We start from the raw sequence: 23,401 nt of genomic DNA, 5'->3' as shown, positions 1-23,401 counted from the left end.
TTCTCACCCGTGTGGCCTCCTGTGGGAGAGGTGAGTTTGATGCGTGGATAGTAGGTCCTGCAGATCGAGATGTGGAAGGTTGGAGCAGTCAGTGGGGGTCATCAGTCAGGATCAGCAGTGGGACCCAGCACCTGGCAAGCTAAGGCAGGAGGCTCGGGAGTTGATGGCCAGGCTGCATGGAGACATTGCCAAATATAAATAATTAAAAAGCTGGCCTTTCATTTTGCCAGGCGACCTTTATAAAGAATTCAATTATTTATTTCTATGTTTATTGCTGTTTTATTCACTATAGCAAAGAATTGGAATCAACCTAGTTGTCCATCAACAGATGAATGGACAAGAAAAATTGTTATCTATATACTATACTGTAAAGAAAAATGAAGTTAGAAAATTTGCAGGAAAATGGATGGGCTTAAGGTATATAATATTAAGTAAGGTCGCATAACCTCAGGAAGAGAAAACTGCATTTTCTCTCTCATACACAGAACCTAGTTAATTCCCTCTCTCTCTCTCTCTCTCTCTCTCTCTCTCTCTCTCTCTCTCTCTCTCTCTCTCCCTCTCTCTCTTTCTCTCTGTGTGTGTAAATAAATATACATGTGGGTAGCAGTATAAATATAGAAAAGAAAAGAAAAAAGGTTAAATATAAGGGGATGAGGAAAGACTGAATGCACATCATGGACACGAGCTATGACAGAGGATATAAAGCTAATTGTTTTTCTAACTCTAGCTCTCACAGGTTTTTTGGTTTGGGGTGGTGGGTAAGTATATAAAACATACTTGATACTGAAAGTGTAAAATCTAGTGTGAAACTTCACAGCTTCTGTTTTGAATGCTAGTTCTAACCACATGCGTGTTCATTAAGTCACATAGACTTTGGACCTGGTCAATTATGGTGTGTGATTTGCTTATTTATTTTCAAGTTTTTCTTAATAATAACATTTATTTAAAAAAAGAATTTTGCACTTGATGCTTGCCTGTCTATTGTGTTCTGACTTGGAAGTGTTGCGATTGTCCCCGTTCTAAAATCTCTGCTTCTCCTTCCCCCAGAGAATAACTTGTAGAATTCTCCCTGCCAGCCGGGGGGTGATGGTGTATGCCCTTAATCCCAACACTCGGGAGTCAGGGGCAGGCAGATCTCTGTGAGTTCCAGGTCAGCCTGGGCTACAGAGGGAATTCCAGCACAGCTAAGGCTTTTACACAGAGAAGCCTTGAAAAACCAAAACCATCCCCCTACCCCCCACCCAAAAAAAAAACCAACTCCCCTAAAACAAAAAAAAAAGATTACTCACTGCCAGAGGACTGCCTTGGGTCCAACAACAGCCCAGGAAGGTATAAGGGATTTTCATCAGGGATTTTGTTATTATCCGGATGTCCCTTGCTTTGGGTTTTGTTCTTTATAATTGCTGTTGTGTTTGAATGTGAGATGCTCTCCACAGGCTCGCGTGTTTGAACATTTGTCCACAGCTGCTGCTGCTGCTGCTTAGGAGACCGTGCACCTTTAGGAGGTGGAGCCTGGCTGGCGGAAGTATTTTAGCCAGCTCCACTTCCTGTTTACACTGTACTTCCTGTGTTCACACCATACTTCCTTCCAGCCAACTTCCTGTTCCTGCCTCCAGGCCTACCCTGCCATGGTGGACTGTGTCCCCTGTGGAACTAGAAGCCACACAAGCACTTTCTCCCTTGAGTCCCTGTGGTTCAGGGCACTTTATCATCGCACGGGACCAAGAGAGGTGCAGTCTGATAATTTTTTTGTAATTTGCTGAGCGCTTGCTTTTTGTTGGTCTCAGGAACATTATGGAACACCTCCTGACTAGCATGCTTTTGTCAAGGTGTGAGGTGAGGGTTCCTGCCTTCACACTCCTACCACAAGGAGCCGGCCTCCTCCAGGCCGTTCTCTCCATAGGACTGGGTCCCCTCATAAGCCCTTCCTCTCTATGGCGCCTTCTCATCATGTATTTGGGCATAATGACGAGTCACTAAAAGAGGGTGACTAGTGCAGCAGGCTGTCCTGTGCTTCCGTCCCCATGCCCCGAGTAGTTCAACCTGGAAGCCAAAATGGCCATGCTGTTGAACAGTATTCAGCGGGCACTGCCTTGGCTCATGAGCAATAACGATGGTGCCCAGACTAAGCGGCCATTGCTAGAGAGCCTTCATGATGAGGGAGAGGGCGTCCATCCTCAGCGAGGTTCTGTTGCGTGTTGGGATGGAGCCTGTCATTAGAGGGAAGCCCTGTAATTAGAAATTCTACTTCCAAGTGGGACCTGCAGCCGGAGCAGCTGCAGACTCTCAGCACTGCATGCCTGGATGCTGAAGAGGAGGGTGCTGGAGCCAGGGTACCCACCTGGCAGTAAGTGGGTGGCTCTGCAGGGGACCACCTGGACTGAGGGTGTGGTCAGTCCCCTCCCCTTTGCACGGGCCAGGGTGGTGGATATACAGTTGATTCCCTCTTCACTGGCTCCTCATTTTCAACACCCCCCCACAACCCCCGGCTCCTTTCTTCTTTCTTAAAATATTTTTATTTTTGTTTCATTTGCACTGGTGTTTTGCTTGCATGTATGTCTGTATGAGGGCATTGGATCCCCAGGAACTGGAGTTGCAGACAGTTGTGAACTACCCTTTGGGTGCTGGGAATTGAACCCGGGTCCTTTGGAAGAACAGTCAGTGCTCTTAACCACTGAGCTGTCTCTCCAGCCCCTTTCTTTCTTTTCTTTCTTTCTTTCTTTCTTTCTTTCTTTCTTTCTTTCTTTCTTTCTTTCTTTCTTTCTTTCTCTCTCTCTCTCTCTCTCTCTCTCTCTCTCTCTCTCTCTCTCTCTCTCTCTTCTTCTTTTTCCTTTCATTCCCCCCCCCCCCAGTGTCAAAACTTCTTTCTGAGTATTGAACTCGGGCTCTTGCACATGCTAGCCAAGTGTTCTACAGACATGAGCCGTCATCCTCAGGCCTCAGTGCCAAACGTCATGAAGCTGTCATCTCGAGCCAAGATTGGTAGTGCACACCTGTACTCCCAGCACTTGGTAGGCAGGCAGGCAGTAGTGTCTCAGTTCAAGGCTACTTAGTGCAAAGTCCACCTCAAAAGACAACAGGAAGACAGCTCTCTCTTCATTCTTTCGCATGGCACCACCTATTTCGCTTTCACTTTTATCTGACCACCAAAGAAGAGGCTGGGGTCAGGGTACAAGACAGATAGAGGGGCCCAGTCAGTGGCTGGGTTTTCCCCAGGACTGCGTCTCCACAGACACATCCACTCTCTGGTTTATAGCTAGGCTAATTTAATTTTCAGCTCAGAGGCCACCCCGCATTTGGTGGTAATCTCAGATAGTTAATGAGCTAGAAGGAGAGCCAGCCTATGGGATGGCGTCTCACTCCTCGCCTCAGTGGCTTAGCAGGACTGATTTATTAGCCGTTTGTTCCTGGTGTGAGCGGGCCCAGGCAGTCTGGAACAGCTTCCTGATTCTCCCCTCTTCTAAAGACCAACTGAGTGCTGGCTTCTGGCCTTAGCTTTTGGACCTCTCTCTTCCTTTCACAGCTGGGCTTGAGTGGAAAGGAGGAGGAGGAGGAGGGCCTGGGACACAGAGAGCCTCAGGCCGGCTCATCTGCCCAGCCAGCCCGCAGTGCCTGTGAAACTCCTCCAGCTCTTTATTTCAGAAGCATTTGTCCCCAGCCAAGCCAGCATTGAGCAATTCTGGCCTGAGATTCTGTCTCAACATTTGGGCAAGTGTTCTCCTTCTGCAGGACAGTGACACGCTTGAGAAAAGGGTGAGAGCCTGAGCTGAGCAGTGGGGATTCACCAGCTGGGGTAGGCAGAGCTGCGGGCTTAGTTTTGTGACGACTGGCTTTTAGGGAAGGCCATTTACCTTCCGCTTCCTAAATCAATCTGTCTTTCTTACGCACATATACCCGCAGTCACACGCCACTTAATGATGTTCTGAGAAATGGCTCATTATGCCAACCACACCTTTTGTGTCAACATCGGAGTGCACTTATACCCGGATGGTGCAGCCAGGGACCCACTGAGGCCACACGGGATGCCTGTCACATATGTGGCCTGTTGATAACCAAGCCCTGCTGTGTGTGCACACATCATCTCAAATATGTCATCTCATGGGCATGAATGTGTAATTCCATCTGTATACATATAAAGATATACGCATGATCTTTGTTTTATTATAACATGTGGTCCTTATAATTACAAACAACATTAATTTTAAATCAAACCTTTCCAGGTTTGATTGGCAGACAGGGAGGGCAGAGATCCTTAGAAAGGAGGTTGGTGATAATGGACGGGTCCGAGAGTGGTGGTGATGATATTTGTGCATTTTGATCTCATAGGCTAGCTCCCCTTCTATCTCCTTCTCTATCTCAGATTACCACCACGTGGGGAGTGACCCTTCCTAGAACCATAGCCTTGGGATGGACATGGCCCTAGGAATCCAGCGTTCTGGAGTCTGAGTTCCTGCTCCTTCATTTGCCCAGTGATTTGGGGCCCGTATCTGCAGGGCTCCGTGGTAACATGGCTGATGTAGAGTTAGCCTGCTTCTTCCTTGCTAGAGGCAGACTGCTGTGTTTCTGTCTGGGGACTTTGAGCATCATGCCAGGCAGTGTCTTTGAGATTTAGCCAAATCGTGCAGACCTCATCCTTTCAAAGCTTAATAAAATGTAACGGCCCCAGCCTCACACAAACATCTAAGAATGACCTGAGCCGGTGGGCCTTAGTGTGACAGGATCCGAACACTCAGGCCAGTCCATCCATGTCCACTCAGGCCTGTCAGCACCTTGAGCAGGCTATTGGCCAGTGGCTGGTGGGCTGACATCAGGCGCTCTTACCCTGTGTCTGTGCGCCCCTAAAACTGAGGACCAACTTCCTTTTATTTGCTGCAAAGAGGTCCTCTGCTTTCTCAGACTCTGTAACTCCCAAAGGCTGAGGAACTCTGGCCCAAGTCACGGAATTCAGTCAATATCATTAGTTTCTTGCTACATCTCCCCCCACCTTTTTTTTTTTTTTTCCCAGCGAGAGTCTTGCTTTGTAGCATAGCTCAGGATTTTTTCCAACTTGAAATCCTCCTGCCTCAGTTTCCAGGCACATTCCACCATGCCTGCCTACACACCCTCCTTGCTTGCTGTAATATTTAATGAGCTTCATTTCTGTTCTTCACAGACAGGAGCTATAACGACCCCTCTATGACGGATGGTACCCTCAAACCATGAGAGAAAAAAAAAAAAAAAACAGACCTTTCCTTCCTTACTCTGCTCTTGCTGAGTGTTTTGTCACAGCAGAAATGAAGATGTGACTAAGCCACAGCCTTGTGGAGATAGGCCACCCTGGATGACTCTAGATGAGGAGGCAGGAGTAGAGCCTCTTCATACTGTGCTTGGTCCCAGGCTGTCTGTCACTTGGGCATCTTGACACCTCGGAATGACAAGTTACTCTGTGCATTTAGCAAACCCAGGAGAGCTTTCAGTTTGATTTGTTTTCCAAACGTGCTAATGGGGCTGAGGAAAGCAGGGCTCTGATCCTTCCTTTAGGTGGTGTTTACTTATGGGCTTAGTGTGTGTTCTCAGCCCAGGGACTTGGGAGTGGATTCCCAGTGGGGAAGCTGACACTTAGAAGTTTGATCTGGCCTTTTCGGAGCCCAGAGAACCCAGAGGCTCAGTGGCGCCTCTCTGAGGGAGGCAATCATTGGCTCACACCCGACCAGGACTCCCCCACCCCACCCCCCACAACGCACCCATCCAATATGCCCAAATGGCTTCACAGCAGCTTGATAGCCTAGAGTCTGGAACAGCATCAGACTTCTGCCCATTTCTGTCTGTGTTCACTCTTGGGCCAAGAGCCTGAATCTTCTCAGTCTCTGATCTTTCCTGAATGATCCCACCCCCAAAACTTCCGGGGAAGCAGGGCTGCTCCTCAGGAGGATGAATTCAGAGCACACAGGTGCCACACCCTCTGACAGTTTCCTTAAGGCCTTCCACCTAGCTCTGCTGTTTGTTGCTGGCTTTTGCCTCTTTCCAAGTTGTTTTTGAATGAGTTGACCCATTGCAGCACCCCACCCCACCCCAGCCACACCTTCAGATCCACATCATTTCATTTATTTTAATATACTCTCTTGGGAAGGTCCATAAAGTGGTGTGTGTGTGTGTGTGTGTGTGTGTGTGTGTGTGTGTGTGTAGTAAAGCATATAAAATATGGACACTAAAAGAAGTCCAGTAGCAATATAAAGAGGAGTCAGGAATTGGCCACATTCGTGCCTCTGGTGTGACTATAGCTTTTCAGCCATTGTGAGGAGTCGAGGCGAGCCATGGTTACACAAGGGCAGTCTTGCTGTGTAACGCAGCTCAATTTTCTCCAACTCAAAATCCTCCTGCCTCGGGTTCTACAAACACACCACCATGCCTGGCTGCATAACCTTCTTGCCTGCTGTAGTAGTTAATGAGTCTCATTTCTGTCCCTCACAGACAGGAGCTCCGGTGGCTATGACGTCCCCTCTGTGACGCTTGTCTGGGTAAAAGAAAAGATGACGGTTCTGGAGTTGAGATGGGAGGCTGGCCACTGGCACACACACAGCTAAACCTCAACGTTCGTCTAGGCTTTTTTTTTTTTTTTTTTTTGTTACAGGATAATGGAAAGAAGGAGAGAGGAAGGGAGGGTAGGAAAGAAGGAAGGACCGTGACTCATGTTGCAGACAGACCGAGACCACATTAGGGGTTTTATCTTACCCACTGTTAGTGAAAGAATCAGGCGAATCTTACTGTTTTAAGGGAAAAGAATTTGTAAATTTCCTTGTAGTAAGGAAATGTCGTAAATTTACAAATGGATGATGGACTTTGTCATAGAGAGGTGGGAAGGAAGAGCCATGGAACTTGGGCCAGAGGCTTGATCTGCATCTCCATGCTCAAGACTTCCATTCCATTGGGACACATTGTAGCTTCTGGAGCTCCCAAGTCACCAAGGCTAAAATCTTGACAATGCACAACTTTTGAGTGGAGACATCTCTTAATGTTTCTTATTATTCCTTTAAATTCCTTAAAATTTCTTTCTATCATTATTATTGTTGTTGTTGTTATTTTGGTTTTTCGAGACAGGGTTTCTCTGTATAGCTTTGCGCCTTTCCTGGAACTTACTCTGTAGACCAGGCTGGCCTCAAACTCACAGAGATCTGCCTGCCTCTGTCTCCCGAGTGCTGGGATTAAAGGCATGCGCCACCACCACCCAGCTGAAATTATTTATTTATTTGTTTATTTATATATTTATTTAATGTTGGTCTTTGGCAGGCCCATGATGTTGATAATCAGCTAAAACTTCAAATCTTTTGAAGACATGCCCTGGTGTCTCCTCCACTCCTGAGATGGTATTTCACACCTGCACTCACCACGGTTAAGTTGATAACCATGCTTAAAACACTACAAAAGACTTAGAAGGTTTTTAGATTTGTCTTTTTAAAAAATGGTTGTCGAATCATCGAGTAGAAGTGATGGTCAGGGTGGGTGAAGGCCACCTCAGCCTGCTTCCCAACATTGATGGGAAGGAAGACAGTTCATTCTCTGAACTTGGTGTGTTAGTGTTCACAGGTATCCATACCTGGATGGCTGAGGCAGGAGGATCATGAGTTCTGGGCCAGTGTGGGCTATAAAACATTGAGAGAGACAGAGGGAGGGATGAGGGGTAAGAAAGAGAGAGAAAGAAGGAGTTCCTTTTCTGAGCCAAATATGAGTTACCATGACCTGACAATATAAATTCAGGTTGCCTCAAACTGCACCTTCTACCATCAAAACGTTTACGCATGCTTTTATAGTCATAGAACACTGTGGTGAATCAGTGCATTTCCGGATACACTGGTGGGGACATCAGCAGAGCAGGCAGGTGTAGGAAGATTCTGCTATAGGTCTGAGATGCTATCTGATGACAATCTTACTTTTGGGGTTGGTGGCATGTGGTAACGTGCTAAGTTAATGCATTCTAGAGGCTTTTATCTGATAGAAGAATAACAGTTCAAATAGAGAGGTGAGTGATAATTGGCTATTGAGAATAAAGATAGCCCAAGATTACTTAGGCTTGTAATCTGCAACATTCCAACTTCTTGTGGTCACAAAGCTCAAGTCAGTCAGCCTCCAGTCTCCAACATAAGTGTGGCATCTTTCAGGAACTGCGTTTCACCCTTATGAGTTCTTTTCCTCATCTTGAGCTATATGGGCTCTCCCCATTGGGAGGTTTCCTGCATATGGAATAGCCCTCCCAGAAGTCACCTCACTAACTCATCCCTCGTGGAGGCTGGGCTGTTTACATGTCAGCCTGCTTTCCTCTCGCCGCTGTCCCAGTCTTGATCACCTTAGCCTGCCATCGCCTGATGGATGCCTGCACAGGCAAACCGACGTTAAGAACAACCCCAGCAGAACGGGTGCATCCTGTGGCTTACAGCGCTACAGCGGTCTCTTCGCTGACACTAGCTGTAGTCTTTTATGAGTTTGAACCAGAGGGCATAGCTTATTACTGGCCGACCCTTGCTGGCTGTTTGATTGTGCCTCTCAAGTAGCATGGATTCTCTGAGCTCAGAGCACGTCTGTTTCTTTGCCTTTGATTGGCATTCAAGCCCGGGACCTTCTTAATGTTGATGGCCTCTTAATGTAATTGTGTCCCTTAATGTAATGGGAGTGGTGATACATAAATGTGTCATCTTTGAGAGCTGGGGGCTGAGGTCCCCTGGTAATTTATCCTTCCGGGTTGCCCCCAATTCTCTTTACATGTCTGCCCCGTGACCTTCCATTCTGAGCCACGAGCGTAGCTCACGGCTTCCTTTTGGATACTCGACAGCTTCCAGGTGCTCCCTGATATCCTGCCATCTTACCAATTCCTGTTTCAAAGATAAATGTCTTCAAAATTCACAACCCAGGGGCTGGAGAGATGGCTCAACAGTTAAGAGCACTGACTGCTCTCTCAGAGGACCCAGGTTCCATTCCCAGCACCCACGTGCAGTTCACAACTGTCTGTAACTCCAGTTCCAGGGGACCCAGCACCCATGGCAAAACACCAATGCACATAAAATAAAAATAAATAAGTTAAAAACAAACAAACAAAAATCCTCCACAGTCCAATAAGTACAAAGCAAAACATGGAAGGTAGTAAGATGTAGTAAAGTATTTTGCTTTCAGGTATGTAGGCTTTGGGGCTACAGAGGTGGCTCAGCGGTTCAGAGCACTGGGTGTTCTTCCAAAGTACTGAATTCAATTCTCAGCACCCGACAAGGGTTCATGTTTGTAATTACAGTTCCAGGAGAACCCAATATGCCTTCTGACCTTCATAGGCTCCAGACGGGAAAGTAGTGCACAGACATATATGCAGGCAGAAACATCCCGATTAACAAAATAAGAACAAAATTAAAGCCAGACATGTGGACTTTAAAAAATAAAAAGTTACCAGGCTAGTTTTTCAGTGAGACTTGTGCAAGGCAAACAGCTAATCGCCTGTCAGTCTCAGCTCCCTCAGTACCTGCGTGGGCACACTTGATTTCCTTGTTGTGTCTACTTTTGTTCTCTTGAAGTGGGTGTGGGGGCAGGGTGAGGATGCTTTCTTCTGAACGCAGGAGAGATGCTGGAGATTTGATCTAAGGACTCATCAGTTAGGCAACACCACCTTCTAGAAAGTTTCCATACGATACAATAAGTGATGATGACGACGACGGGACATAGCCAGATCCTGTACGGTATTTAGCAATCGCTTCAGCCACCAAAGCTTTCCCTTTCTCCCGTCTTCCATTGTGAAATATACCAAGCAAATTGGAGTCTGTAGCGATCTGTGGCAAATTCATCGAGCTTCTAGAAATCATGGTTGACTACAGCAACAAACGAGTGAGCCTGGATGGTGTGAGGAGTCTTTTTTCTCTTGCTGAGGGCCGACTCTGGGAAGCTCCAATCATGGAAAGCTGAAAGTCTCTCATCTCATCCCTCTCATCTGTGAGGATCCCGGCCCGGGGCTTCCACTGGCTTTTAAACTAAGAGTTTTCCTTGGTCAGCTGCAAACCAACCAGGAAATAAACTAGAGTGAAGTTGTGTAAGATGAGAGACAGCAGCTGGTCCTCGGTCAGCAGCCTTTCCAGGTTTCACACCTCCGGAGTTGCTGTGTTAGAAAGCACTTCTCTTGTTTTCGAAAATGTTCTGGGTTCCTTTAAAGTCAGCGATAAGAGGACTGGGCTGGCATTCGCTTCCCTGAACCTGCCTTCCTAGTAGATTTTTGGTTGATAAACAGAAAAAAAGTGGGTGGGTGGGAGGGTTGCTCGCTGAACAGAGGGGGAGGGGGTGGGGATTAGCCATTATCTCCAACTTAACTTCCCGGGAGGGAGGAGGGAGCTCACTGGTGGCTTGGATTCTGACTTTTCACCTCCTCTCAGGGACCTCCGTCCCTGCACTCCTATCTGCTGTATGAAAAGCTGCCTCATCCCCACATCCTGCCGCCAGTGTCTTTAGGGCTGGCACCCTTCTTGGGGCTGAGAAGGAGAGGGCACAGAGTGCAAAGGGGTACAGGGAATCAGGACTCTTTCACATGTCTGTTTTTAAATAAATCTTTGAGTTTAAGAACCGAGACTGTGCAGTGTCTGTTGTCCACCCCTGACCCCGGAGCTAGGAGCCATCCGAAGGAATGACAATAGCCCACCCGCCCACCTTGAGAGAATTCTGCGGTTTTCAGAGCTCATTCACCTACAAACTATGCTAGAAAGGAGGAGGAGGAGGACAAGGACAAGGACGAGGAGAAAAAAAGGAAAGAAGGAAGAGAGAGGAGGGGGTGGGGAAATGGAAGGACAAATGTTTCTGTTTCACAGACCTGGACCACAGACAGCTTACAAGTGGGTGCCTAGATCTAAGGTATATTTGACACTGACCTTTCCCCGGTCGCATCCCCCGTGGTCTGGATGATGCACACACACTCCAGGAGCATTTTTTAAGTACTCAACCATCAAGTGTTGATGGTTTCTGCTTACCCTCTGCTGGCTCATGCCAACCTATAGGGGAAGGCGAATGGGAAGGCACCAGTTGTAAGAGTTACTTTACACAACCTTTAAACCAATCCATTGATCTTAAAAAAGTTATTATATTATGATTATTGTCATTGTCTGTGTGTCAGTGGTGCCTGCATGCTCCTGTGTGTGTGTGTGTGTGTGTGTGTGTGTGTGTGTGTGTGTGTGTGTACATGTGTACATTAGAGGATGACTTTGGGGAGTTGATTCTCCCCTTCTCCCTTCAGTTCCAAAAACTGAACTCAGGTCATGGAGCCTGGGGGGGCAAATGCTTTTCCCTGCTGAGCTGTCTTACTGGTCCAAATCCATTCATCTGTACACACTGGAGACACTGATTCCAAGGCCTGGCAGGGTTCATTCAGAGTCCCAGCCTGGTGCACAGGCAGGGCAGGAACAGAAGCCCTGGGTTTCTTAGGCTAGCAGGCCACTGTATAGAGAAGCTGGTTCTCTGTCCCTCCCTATGTATCTGGGGTCAGGTGGGGTGGGGTCTTACTCTGAGATTTCCATTGGTTCTGTCTTGACCATGGCTGCCCAAGGGGTTTGAAGCTCTTGAGTGAGTCTGTACACACACCACCACCACCACCACCACCACCAAGCTGCCTAAACTTGACTCCCAGTAGGAAGGTGAAGTCACAGGACTGGATCTGCACCCATCCTGGGTATTCCTGACCCTAGGGACCAATCATCGTGTGGTGAGACTATGCACAGTAGGATCTTGGGCCATTCCATTCTCATTCTGGGTCTCCAGTGGCCTTTTTTATTTTGTTTTTGCTTTTGCTTTCTACTAAGTCTGGCCAGAAAAATCTTCTGTCTTTCTTTCTGATGATTTTAAGGTTTCTTTTTTTTTTTTTCCAGGAAAGAGGACACAGATCCTTCAGATTTCACAAGATTTGCCCCTCTCAGGCCTCAGTGAGACCCAGTAAACAGAAGCAGAAGCCCGGGGATCTGGAACACAAAAGCCCATTAGCTTTTCACTCCCCCTCCAAGGCCCAGCCCCTTCCCGGAACAGGAACCGCCCCCTTTGTGAGCTGGGCCTAAGACCCAGGCAAAGGCCCCAAGGAAAGGGGGCTCCCTCCAGCTGCCCGGCAGTGAGATGCTCATTCGCACCCCCCACCCCACCCCCAGCATTGAGAAGCTTTTATTTCAGAACAGCATTGAAACTCCAGGACAATGGAGGCCAAATCCTTGGGCAGGGGTTGGGGCCAGGACTGGGGAGCTCTCCTTTGTTATTTCTCTTCTTTCCAACCCATTACCTTAAAAAAAAAAAAAAAAAAAAGAAAGGACAAAAGGACCCATGAACTTTTTAAGAATCATGACATCACTTCCGCAAGACCTGAAATCTAGACTATTTACAGTTTCATTTGAAATGATTTTAAACTCTCCCAAAGGAGTGCTTTGATATGCAAACATCTCCCCAAAGGGAGACAGTTACTTATGGAGATGTGGTCCTTTGAAGGGGTTCAGCGGCTGGTGGGCTCCAGTCCTCTGAGGAAGTGAGAAGGCCCAGATGAAGGCCCACAGTGACAACTGATAGCATGGTCCTGCCCCACCACGTGGAGCCCCCTGGGAAGAAAGAGGAGTGTGCTGTAAAGAAAGACCCCAGGTCAGCTTCCGCTTCTCTTCTCGTTGGCTGTCTGTCCGGCAGGGCACACACCGGCTAGGTTTCCTAGCCCAGCTCTTTTCATAGCCCTTGGCTGGGTACTGTCTTCCTGCAGAAGAGGACACGGAGGAACAATTGTCCTCTCACTCCCAAGGCTCCCCGTGACTTCGACTATCACCAGGTGCAAAGACAGCAGAGGATTTGGGGGGCGCCTTCTTCAAGGGGAGGCAGGCCTTCACAGAAGTGTGTTTTCTCTTAGGTCTGCCACTGCCTCAGATCCTGTGAGGAGGACTAATGGCCTTGCCTGTCTTCCTTCGAGTTTCTTTGGAAAGGCCCTGGAGCATGCCTGCCTGGAGCGCCGGTTGCCCTCTGCCCAAACCGTTTAGCTCTATTGGGAGCTGCTGGAGCTTTTAGGAGGTTACCCTTGTAGAAGGAAGTTGAGTTACAGGGGGTGTGCCCCTGAGCGGGACATTGGCCTTCTCCCAACCTTTCCTCTCTCTGATCCTCAGGCACAATCCTCCACAGCCTTGATGTTCTGTCTTGCTACAGGCCTCTTTCTTCCCTGGAAGTGGTTTCTCTCTGGTAATTCATCGCAGCAATGGAAAGCTGGTTAAGACTCCCTATTCCCACTGTTGTCATGTCCTAGGAAGTTTTCCTGCCCTGGAACACCTCCCGCCTAGTCATCCCTCCCTCCCTGGACCCCAGGACATTTTCAGTTCAGCTGCTAGTGTTTATGAGTTTGCCAGATGCTCAAAAAAGGACACTTGGTTTCCTTTCCCACTTTTCAAGGCAGCTTCCTCATTGCTGGGACTTGCTAGGAAACCAGTTTTTGTCTTTGAAAGGAGTGTGAGACACAATCTTCCTAGAAAACCTTGGTTCTTCTGTCACGCATCTATGAATGGTGCAAGGCTAGACATGGGCTTTTCGGAAATGTTAAGCAGGCGGGTCATCCGTTTCCTGGCGTGGGCCTTGAGTTTTTGGTCAGAGCTGTGGAACTGAATGGGCAGAGCCATTTTGGCCTCTTCTCCTGGCTAATTAACAGATGTGGGAGCCAAGGCCTGAGAATCTGGGGATATAGCCAGGAGGTCACACCGATTAGCAGCAGAGAGCCTCACAGAATAACTTCATTTTGATGCTTCAGAAACTCTATCTATTTTATCAAAATCTGGTCAAATGTTGAGTGACCATTTTCTCATTTCTCTTGTATTTTCCCTGGGATGGTATCCCGGACTCGGTCAGCCTTTGGCCCTGTATTAGGGGACATGCCAAGCCTTGGTGGGCCAGGGCACGACAGGGAAGCTCGGTTACGGTGGAACTGCTCTTTCGTGTTTGTAAGGGTGGCTGTTTCATTCTGTGTACTTGTCAACATTCTTAGTATGGGACGTGATTGATTCTTTCCCCCTGTAAGTTTAAAAAGTAAAACTTTTTAAAAGAAGAAAGCGTCTTCATTGACATCTAGAAAACACGGGGTATTTCCGTAACTTGGCAAGGATGTGATTGTCCATGGAAGAGGAAGAGGTTTACATCGCTGCTGCCTGCTCAGCCCTCCTCAGTTGACGGAAGACCAGACAGACCTATCCCGCACCAGCCTAGTCTCTGAAGGCCATTACCTCGAGTCAGCTGTTTTGTGTGACTACCCAGCATCTGTCAGGCTACAGCGAGGGGGTTACGCCCATTTTAATCATCTTCCTTTTGGGCCGTGTCATTTTCCCATTCAAGTAGTAAATTCCATTGCTGGATGGTCAGATGTGGGTATTGCTAGAGGAGGAGGAAGAAGAAGAGGAGGAGGAGGAGGAAGAAGAAGAAAGGAAGGAAGAAAATCGGGGCAGCATTTGGTGCTTGGAAATTTCAAAATCGTTGCTTTGTAGAACTTCTCCGGTCCATTCTCATTTCTTACTCCCTTAAGCTTTGTTTTAAACAATCTGCTTCCAGCCCATCTTAGAAGCCCTACCAGGGCTTGGGATGTTGCTAGTGGACTCTGTTTCTCTTCTGGGGGAAACCAACCAGCTTTCATGGACTCCACTTCTGTGCTGAGTTCTCCAGTCTGCAGAGAATGGCATGGAATATCTGATACCCGGACCCTAGGCTGGCACAGTAGTTGTCCACCTTATCTTCCCCGCCTGAGTATTAGCAAGGACAACCATGTCCATGCAGGCCTGTAAATCCAGTGACTTCAGAAGCTGAAGGATCACAAGTTCAAGACCAGCCTAGGCAACTTAATGAGACCCTGTATCCAAATAAAAAGAGGGTTTAGAGTATAGATTATAGAGCACTTAGCACATGCTTGACCCTGGTTAAACGTCTAACATCACCACCAAAAGGCTCAATAGCCTTTTCTTCTTTCCTTCCCTCCTCTTTCCTTTTTCGGTCGGCAGCTGTACTGGCCTCTAACTGGAAGCAGTCCTCCTGCCTCAGCTTCCCAAATGCAGGGATTCCAGGCATGTGCTACCATGCCCAGCTCTAGCTGCCAATTTTTACATTCATTGGAATTCTATGAGGCTTTTAAAAGGAGGGGGTTTAAACCACCAGCTTCGAGAAAAAGCACAAACAGGGCGATGGCGAGTTTATTCTTCCTTCGGCCTGGCACCGTGTGGTCTAGCCTTCGGCAACAAAAGGAGGAGGTGTACCTCTTGGTTTTCCTTGGTCGCATGAGTAAGGGTGTGCTTCAGCGGGTACAGACGCTTCCTTCTATTTTACTCTAGTCAGATCTGTGTGTGGGGAGAGAGCAATCAGTGACAGGAAACACCTTCCTTCGCTTTGGTTTGCAGTAAGCCTGACTCTATTTGCAGACCACCAGGACAGGTGGTCTTAGATTCACCAAATAATCTGCTCACGATATTGTACCCCAGGCATGCTTTTAAAAAGATTCATCTCATTTTTATGTATGTGTGCATAAATGTGTGTGTGCGCGTGCGTGCGTGCGTGCGTGCGTGCGTGTGTGTGTGTGCGTGCGTGTGTGTGTGTGTGTGTGTGTGTGTGTGTGTGTGTGTGTGTACTAGTCTCCACAGGGGCCGGAAGAACTAATTGGATCCCCTGGAGCTGGAGTTATAGGCAGTTGTGAGCTGTCTCCTGAGGTGCTGGGACTCGAACTCAGGTCCTCTCCAAGGCATTACACACTCCCAGACTGGCTTGGAATTCACTATGTGGCCAAAGCTGGCCTCCAACTCTCAGTCCAGAGTATCAGGATTTTCAGTGTGTATCCCCCTCTTTTCTTCAAAGTAGCCAATGGTGGGGGGGGGCACCAAAGTGCATGATAGAGTCTGAGGCCACAGATGCTCCATCCTGTCTGCCCAGGAGAATCGTTAGAGTTCCATGCTGGAGCCCTGCCCAGCCAGGGCCTGGTTCATTCAGTCTGTGTGGGTGGAGCCCAGGCATTTAGTCCTTGTTAAACCACCCTCAGTGGTTCTGATGTGCACCTAGAGGAGAACTTGGGCAGCAATGAGATACACATGACTTCCTTGTAAATATTCCCACAGAGTCAAAGCCCGTGCCCCTCTCAGGCCGCCTAGCCTGCCATGTACTGCTTTGGGGTACAGCTCTTCCAGGTTACGGGTGTCCCTGGGAGTTCCTGGGCATCTCAAGGCTTTAAGATTGGGTGACAAGCCTGCCTCGCTCTGCAGGTTTCACTGGAGGCACGGATCCTTTCTGCTACCTGTCACCCTGTTTCCGTGGTAGGCACACATGCCAAGACAGTGTCTCCCAGGCCATCCTAGGGGACGTTTCCACGCATGCGCTATGGGTAGTGGCTCTTTCTTAGCCTTGGACTGAGACGGCTTGTGCTTTCAGCTTCACAAGCCTTGATTCAAGCCTTGATTCCAGGGGTTTTGTGCTTTCAGAGAGGTGTACTCACCCACCCAGGTGGCAAAGGGGAGAGGAGGGGATGAACCAGGGGTGCTGGAGGCAGGGCTGTTGGAAGCATTGGTGATTTTCCAGGCACCCTATAATGCAGGTAACGATAGGGATATGTGAGCCAAAGAGGCTTATTGTTTTGAAATCTGACTCCTATTTGAACAATTATGATCAGCAGTGGTCTGATTGGGACTTAAGTATCTACCATTAAGATTCTAATCTGTGAACCAGGGATAGGTATTTAATCTACCAACACACCGGTATCTAAAAAGAGACGTGCCAAGCTCCACACACTCTTAGTCTTGTTCAGACACAGGGATTACCATTCAGGGAGAGATGGGGACGGGTGGAATGGGGTGCACCAGCAGTCCCAGCTCCGTGACCCACGCATCACCCTCTCTGCTTTAGACTCAGCTTCTTCATAAGTAAATTGGGGATTACAATACCTACCTCAAAGGCCTGTGGTGAGGGATTAAATCAGATAATGCATGTGAAAGTTCCTTTGTGAGCCTCCAAAGCACAGCATAATTATTAGCTGTGACTATCCATTTGAGAAACTGGCTTTCGTAATGAGCATCTCAATTACCCCATGGGATGTGCTTCTGTGGGGGCCAGCCCCGGGGCTGCAGTGGCCTCTGGGATGCCTGGGGTGGGCAGGCAGCCTACTCCAGAGGGCAGGGTCTTGTCCCTGGCTGCTAGTTTATCCTTTCTCCTCTGAACCACTGTTGAGCTCAGGAAGGTTGTGGAAGGTGTGTGCATGCATGTTGTGCATGCATGTGTGTAGTGCGTGGGAAGAACCTGGCTTCAGAACCTGCTGGTGGGATGCGAGGAAAAGGTCAGCTCCAAGTAGAAGGAGAGGACTTACTGGAAGCACCTGGAAAGTCCTGTGTAAGGAGTTCTTCATGTGCTTAGGTGGTGCTCTGTTCCCTGCTCGGTGGAAACAAAGGTTCAGCCCTTGACTAATTTTGAGTCAGGCCTCTGAGCCTTCCCTTAGGCTGGTCTGTAGATGTGTGTGGGAGATCGATGCCAGATCCGTCAGAGCTCCAGAGCCTGACATCAATGGGCCCCAAGTCTGCAGAGGGGGTTCTGGAAGCGTTTAGTGGTGGAGAACCCAGACGACACACACTCACTTCTGACTATCCACCATCTGCATCAAACTCTCGGGGGAGAGCAGCCTCAGAGTCTGTCACACCAGGGACTGAGTGTCACAGTCACAGAAGTATGTCCTGCCTCTCAGAGTCCTATAGCTTGAGGAGTGTCCTGTGAGGCGTGTCTGGAGACAGTGGTTTCCCCAGCCAATGTCCCACAATGCTCTAGCAGACTAGCAGGTGTTCAGGCACAGTAAGCGCCCATAACTCGGGGACTTTTCACTGCTCCTACTGTACGGCTTCCTATTCACAAATGACAATCGAGACATTTTGTTCAGTTTCCACCAGGCCCTCCTAAGGGATGCCGTGGAGCCAGGCAGGCTGAGAGCAGATCCTTGTATCCATTGCTGTCTGTGGGTAGAGCTGGCGGAGTGACCAGTGCTCTGGTGCAGACACTCAGCTCTGTCTTGCCAAGATCCTGGCAGAAGGTGATGGGTAGGTAGTGTTTCCCTAGTGCCAATGGGGTACCACCAGTCTGGGTACGAAGATCAGCTTTCTAAACACCTGTAAGAGCAGGACACCATCCTTGCTGTCAGTGTTCAGCTGCAGAAGCAGCCACATGGATGGGCAGGTCACCCATCCAGGGTCACACAGTCTTTAATACACTGTGGTCTTGAGAGGTACACCAGGGTCAGACTTCAAAGTCTAGGTCAGCTCGGAATGCATCTCTGAAGACAGGTATCCTGAGTCCTCCCATCTCGGGTGGCTCTGGCCACCCAGGGGTTGGGGGGAGGGGCTGGGAAGAAACAACCCAGGACACTGGATTGCTTCTCAGCATGGCCATCTTGCTTTCATTTTGAGTCTGGATTTCTTATAAGCCGCCCAGTCGCAGACAGCTCAGCACAGAGAAGAAACCTGGCCCGTGTCTGAGCTGACCCACTTTTTAGAGACGTGCTAAGTAAGTTGAGAGCTGGGACTCCTTAATCCTTGATTACCTCTGGCCTGATGGCACCACTACCCTCCACTCAGTGGGCAAAGTGGGTTAATCTGGCTTTAGCACCCAGCGGGGCTGTGAGGAGCTTCCTCTAGACCAGGTGAAGCGTGCTTGTGTGGAACTCCCAGTGGCCTTGTCCTGGGAGGAGCTGCGCTCTCCAGCAAACCAAACTTTCTGTCTTACGGAATAAACTTTATGCCGTCATTTCTAAAAATGGGCTCTGATTCCTGCCGTGGGCAGTACGATGGCTTGAAATTAGACATTTAGAATGTTCTGCCTGCTGACATGCTGAGAAGGAAATATTTACCAAAAAAAAAAAAAAAAAGTGAAAATTTCTCTCTCTTTTTTTTCCATCCTTGTGCCCAGGAGAAAATCAGTCAGAATCTCTACCCTACAGCTAACAGGTGACTTTAGATCTAGTGCCTAGTTATTTAATGTACCTCCTTGGATAGAGCCACCCGGGCAGGAATCATGTGCGTGGGGATAATAAATGATGGGGCTAGAGTGATATTATCGGGCATGCACCAGACACGGTGAGCATGTCATGTAGGCTCTACATAGTGATTACTGACTATTTTTATCCTCATCAAACACTGACGAGGTAGCCACTGCTATCTCCATTTTCACAGATGAAGAGGAGATGCCCCCCCCTCCAAAATAAGAAAGTCAAGGTAAAAAGCAACAAAAGCAGGAGCTGAACCTAGGCCTGACCTCCAGACCCACATCCTTCATGCCTTAAGCTAGATTGCTGTGGCTCTGAAATCCTCCTTTTTAATTCTCTCAACAACTCAGCAGGTAGATGGAATTATTCCTGTTTTGCACATTAGGGTACCAAAGCTCAGAGACTTCGATTAACTCATCTCCTGGCCATACAGCTGTGAAGCAGTAGCGAGGGATTCCCAGTCCAGCTCACTCACACTGTGAAACAAAGCGCAGACATTTGCCTTTACTGTTTCCATTTGGGGCTTACCTATCAGCAAGACCACTTACCCGTCACTGTTTATGTGTATTTAGTGGACACCTGCTGGGGTTCTGTGCACCATGCTAGGCACTGGGGATTGAACAGTGTGTGTGTGTGTGTGTGTGTGTGTTGGTGAGGGATTGAACAGTGTGTGTGTGTGTGTGTGTGTGTGTGTGTGTGTGTGTGTGTGTGTGTTGGCGAGGGGTTGGGGGAGATACCCATGGCCTCTGACTTTATGGAGCCTTTTTAGAATTGTCCATACATCTGGACCTCTCGCCATAGGAGGACATGTCACTCAGCTCCCCTCTTTCTCTCAGTCCTGGAATTTGCCCCCTGCAGAGATAGGCATGTCTGTATGTCATATTCTCATTCTTGTCTGCCACCCTCCTTACCCAGAGTTCCTCGATTCTCTTTCTCCTGCTTGTCTTCGATGGGTGCTGTTTTACTCCCTAGAGCTTCTTCATCCAATTTACTGAAAATGTCCTCAAGTCGACTAACAGGATCCAGACTCCTCAATCCTAGATTCCGGGCTTGACCCCCACCCACCCCCAGCTTCATAGCCGTCATTTCATGGTCACATATCAGAATCTATGGCATACCACAAATGGTGGCTAGTTCATCTGCCTTTTGTTTTCACATCTTGTAACCAAGGTGCCACATCATTGAAGTACGTAGTCAAAATGATTGTCATTTACCAATGCAAAAATCCAGTCCAGATATCATGACCTGTGTTGACTGTGTCAACACTGTTATCTGGTGCTTTGAGTGAAATTAATACTCTGGTAGATATCTTGTAATTATTTTTCTCTAATGGAATCTAAGATTTTTTTTTTTTGGAAGTTTCTTGAATTGTGTCTTGAGATTTTCATGTGGTATGTTTCTGTCTGTTTATACTGACCTCATCGAGTTTTTGGATATTGCCTGCTTGGTTGCTTTTGGCCATTTTGTCAAGTCACATTTCTGGTGCCCAAGACCGCCTGGGCTTGGTGGACATGTGAAGGACTGGTGGACAGTACCATTTCTGGGGAAAGACCTATCAGGTGTGTGTGTGGGGGGGATGGGCATTGTGAAAACCAGATGCGATGAGTTAAGGTAAGGAGAGGCAACACCCACAGCAGCACCTCAGAGAAACTGGCCTTGTTCTTCGGCCTACAGAGAAGATGCTTCAGCTAGGACCTATGTGGCCTCCAAGCCTGGGGTTGGGGTCGCATTGATGCACCCTACCTCTAAAATCCTGTTTCATGTTTGTTTTGAAAAATGGCCTCAATTATAAGAGGGAACTGGGGTTAGATGTGACATTGAGTCAGGAGGCTGAAGAAGCGCCTTTTTTTTTTTTTTTTTTTTTTTGGTTTTGGTTTTGGTTTTTCGAGACAGGGTTTTTCTGTGTAGCTCTGGCTGTCCTGAACTTGCTCCCTAGACCAAGCTGGCCTTGAACTCATGGAGATCGGCCTGCCTCTGCCTCTGCCTCTAGAGTGCTGGGATTAAAAGTGTGCGCCATCACCGCCTAGTTTAGAAGCTCCTTTTTCTGACCCCAGATTATTTCTTTGCCTCCCGCAGGGACCTGATGCCCAGAACCCTGGAGGGACAGATCACCATGGAGAAGACGCCCAGCTACTTCGTGACCCGGGAGGCACCCGCGCGCATCTCCGCCATGTCCAAGGACACCAAGCTCATCGTGGTGGTGCGCGACCCGGTGACCAGGGCCATCTCGGACTACACGCAGACGCTGTCCAAGCGGCCGGACATCCCCAGCTTCGAGAGCCTGACGTTCCGCAACCGCAGCGCGGGCCTCATCGACACGTCCTGGAGCGCCATCCAGATCGGCCTGTATGCCAAGCACCTGGAACCCTGGCTGCGCCACTTCCCGCTGGGCCAGATGCTCTTCGTGAGCGGGGAGCGGCTGGTGAGCGACCCGGCCGGGGAGCTGCGCCGCGTGCAGGATTTCCTGGGCCTCAAGCGCATCATCACCGACAAGCACTTCTACTTCAACCAGACCAAGGGCTTCCCGTGCCTCAAGAAGGCGGAGGGCAGCGGCAAGCCGCACTGCCTGGGCAAGACCAAGGGTCGCGCGCACCCCGCCATCGCGCGTGAGGTGCTGCGGCAGCTGCGTGACTTTTACCGGCCCTTCAACCGCAAGTTCTACCAGATGACCGGCCGCGACTTCGGCTGGGACTGAGTCTCCCTTCGGGCTTATCTATTGAGAGAGAGTATATGTATGTAAAATGTACAGAAATCTATTTTATAATAATTTATTTTTAATTCACAAGCAATTAATTCACTAAGCTGCCTAGCCACACTCTGCAGAGAGTTCGAGTCACGGTCTGTTAACATTCCAAAGTGTTTAACTCCGATATTTTGTTCTGTCCCTCACAATCGATGGTGCTTCCGTGTTCCCCCACCCCACCCCCACCCTTTTCCCCGTTGTATTTAAGAAGAAGAAGAAAAGCACAACTTGAGATTTTCGTTACGGGTATTCAGCCTTCGATCACCTTGGGTCCTCCACCTGCTATCTCCTTGGGTCTTGGCTGCCTCGGCTGGTTTGTGGTGTCGTCTTGCCTGGGTACCTCCTGGAGACACTGAGCATGAGCAGCCTCAGCATGCTGTAGTCTGAGGGTGGAATTCACATAGGCAGTTCATCACCCCCACTGATGTAGCACCAGGGTGCGTTTCACTCGCCTCCCTTACAGGGGCCCGTGTCCTCATGATCCCGAATCCCCTTCTGCTCTCCCCCTCCGTCCATTTTGGCTAGCTATAAGTGTATACAAACAATTGACCCCTCCCCCAGATCCCACAAGTAAGATGCTCCAGCGCTGCTTTACAAAAAAAGGTGATGTTCATTTGCATACGAGTGACCACACCTTGCTCCTCTCTTCAGTCAGACAGTTCTGCTGGGACACACCAAAGAGCCTCCCCAGGCTCCCATACAGAGCCACTGGCGCAAACCTAGGGTGCTGGATATTGAGACCCATAGGGGTCAGATGTATCCTTCAATATCAGCGTTTAGAGAGGTATTGCTGAGTGTAGACCCAACTGGCGCTGGACAGTAGGCTCATGGCCTCAGTAGAGAAAAAACAAAAAAACACCCAGATCTGACGAGCAGCCTGGCAGAGGAAGAGGATGCCCAGAACTGCAGCCAAATGCCTAGGCCACCCCAGAGATGCTCTGGAGGCAATGACCACAGCAGGGGTTGAAGGATGGCCCTCCAGGGCCCAGGCTGGGAAAGCTGGTGCTTGTAGATTCTCGAGCCTGACACTTGTGCAGCTGCCCCTGAGGCCGTCAGTGGGGGCCTTAGCAGAAAAGTTGCCAGCTCTGCTATTAAGATACGCAGACGATTCTCCCTGTACCACTGTGTTGGGAGATTCTTTGGCCTGTTAGTGTCAGTTGAATAGCTGTGTAGTGACATGACATCATGATATATTCAGTTAATCCTCAGCTTCCTAAACCAGAATGCTTCTACCCCAGAAGGATTGTTATCTGAGTTAGACTTTCATCAAGAATGCACGGATGGTTGAAATGGCTGCACTGTGACATTTACAAAGGATTGTTTGGGGGACACTTTATGGGCTAACTTGACTAGAGGAGCCAAGTTACGTGGAAAGAGAAGACGTGGTGTCTTTAGAAACTAGTGAGAGGTGTCCATGGTCTATAGGGATATTCTGGTAAGCAAATTTGTGATTTCCAACAAGTTATAGCCCAGCTTGAATTAGCTTATTCTGGGCAGCAAAATGGTTCCTGGGCAGGTTTAGAGCGGGGAGAAGGTGATCATCAGCTATGTTTATTCCTTAGATGTTACATCCATTTTTTTTTTTTTTTTTTTTTTCTTTTTTTTTTTTTTTTTTTTTTTTTTTTTTTCTTTTTCTTTCTTTCTTTTTTTTTCTTTTTTTTTTTTTTTTTTTTTGTGGGCCTGTT

The 23,401-nt window shown here is 48.5% G+C and overlaps 1 protein-coding gene across 1 annotated transcript in view; it reads left to right on the top strand.

The window, feature by feature from the left end:
• Hs3st3b1 (heparan sulfate-glucosamine 3-sulfotransferase 3B1) overlaps positions 1–22,772 on the top strand; it is a 35,348-nt gene extending 12,576 nt beyond the window's left edge. The window contains exon 2 of the mRNA XM_028869339.2: positions 21,050–22,772. Coding sequence (XP_028725172.1) covers positions 21,050–21,668 — 619 coding nt within the window. The 3' untranslated portion in view covers positions 21,669–22,772. The remainder of the gene's footprint in view (positions 1–21,049) is intronic.
• Positions 22,773–23,401: the final 629 nt, after the last annotated feature.

This window comes from Peromyscus leucopus, chromosome 8b (genome assembly GCF_004664715.2).
Source record: "Peromyscus leucopus breed LL Stock chromosome 8b, UCI_PerLeu_2.1, whole genome shotgun sequence".
NCBI classification, from domain to species: Eukaryota; Metazoa; Chordata; class Mammalia; order Rodentia; family Cricetidae; genus Peromyscus; species Peromyscus leucopus.
Note: the sequence above shows the minus strand (reverse complement) of the source record. Positions and strands in the feature narration are given on the sequence as shown.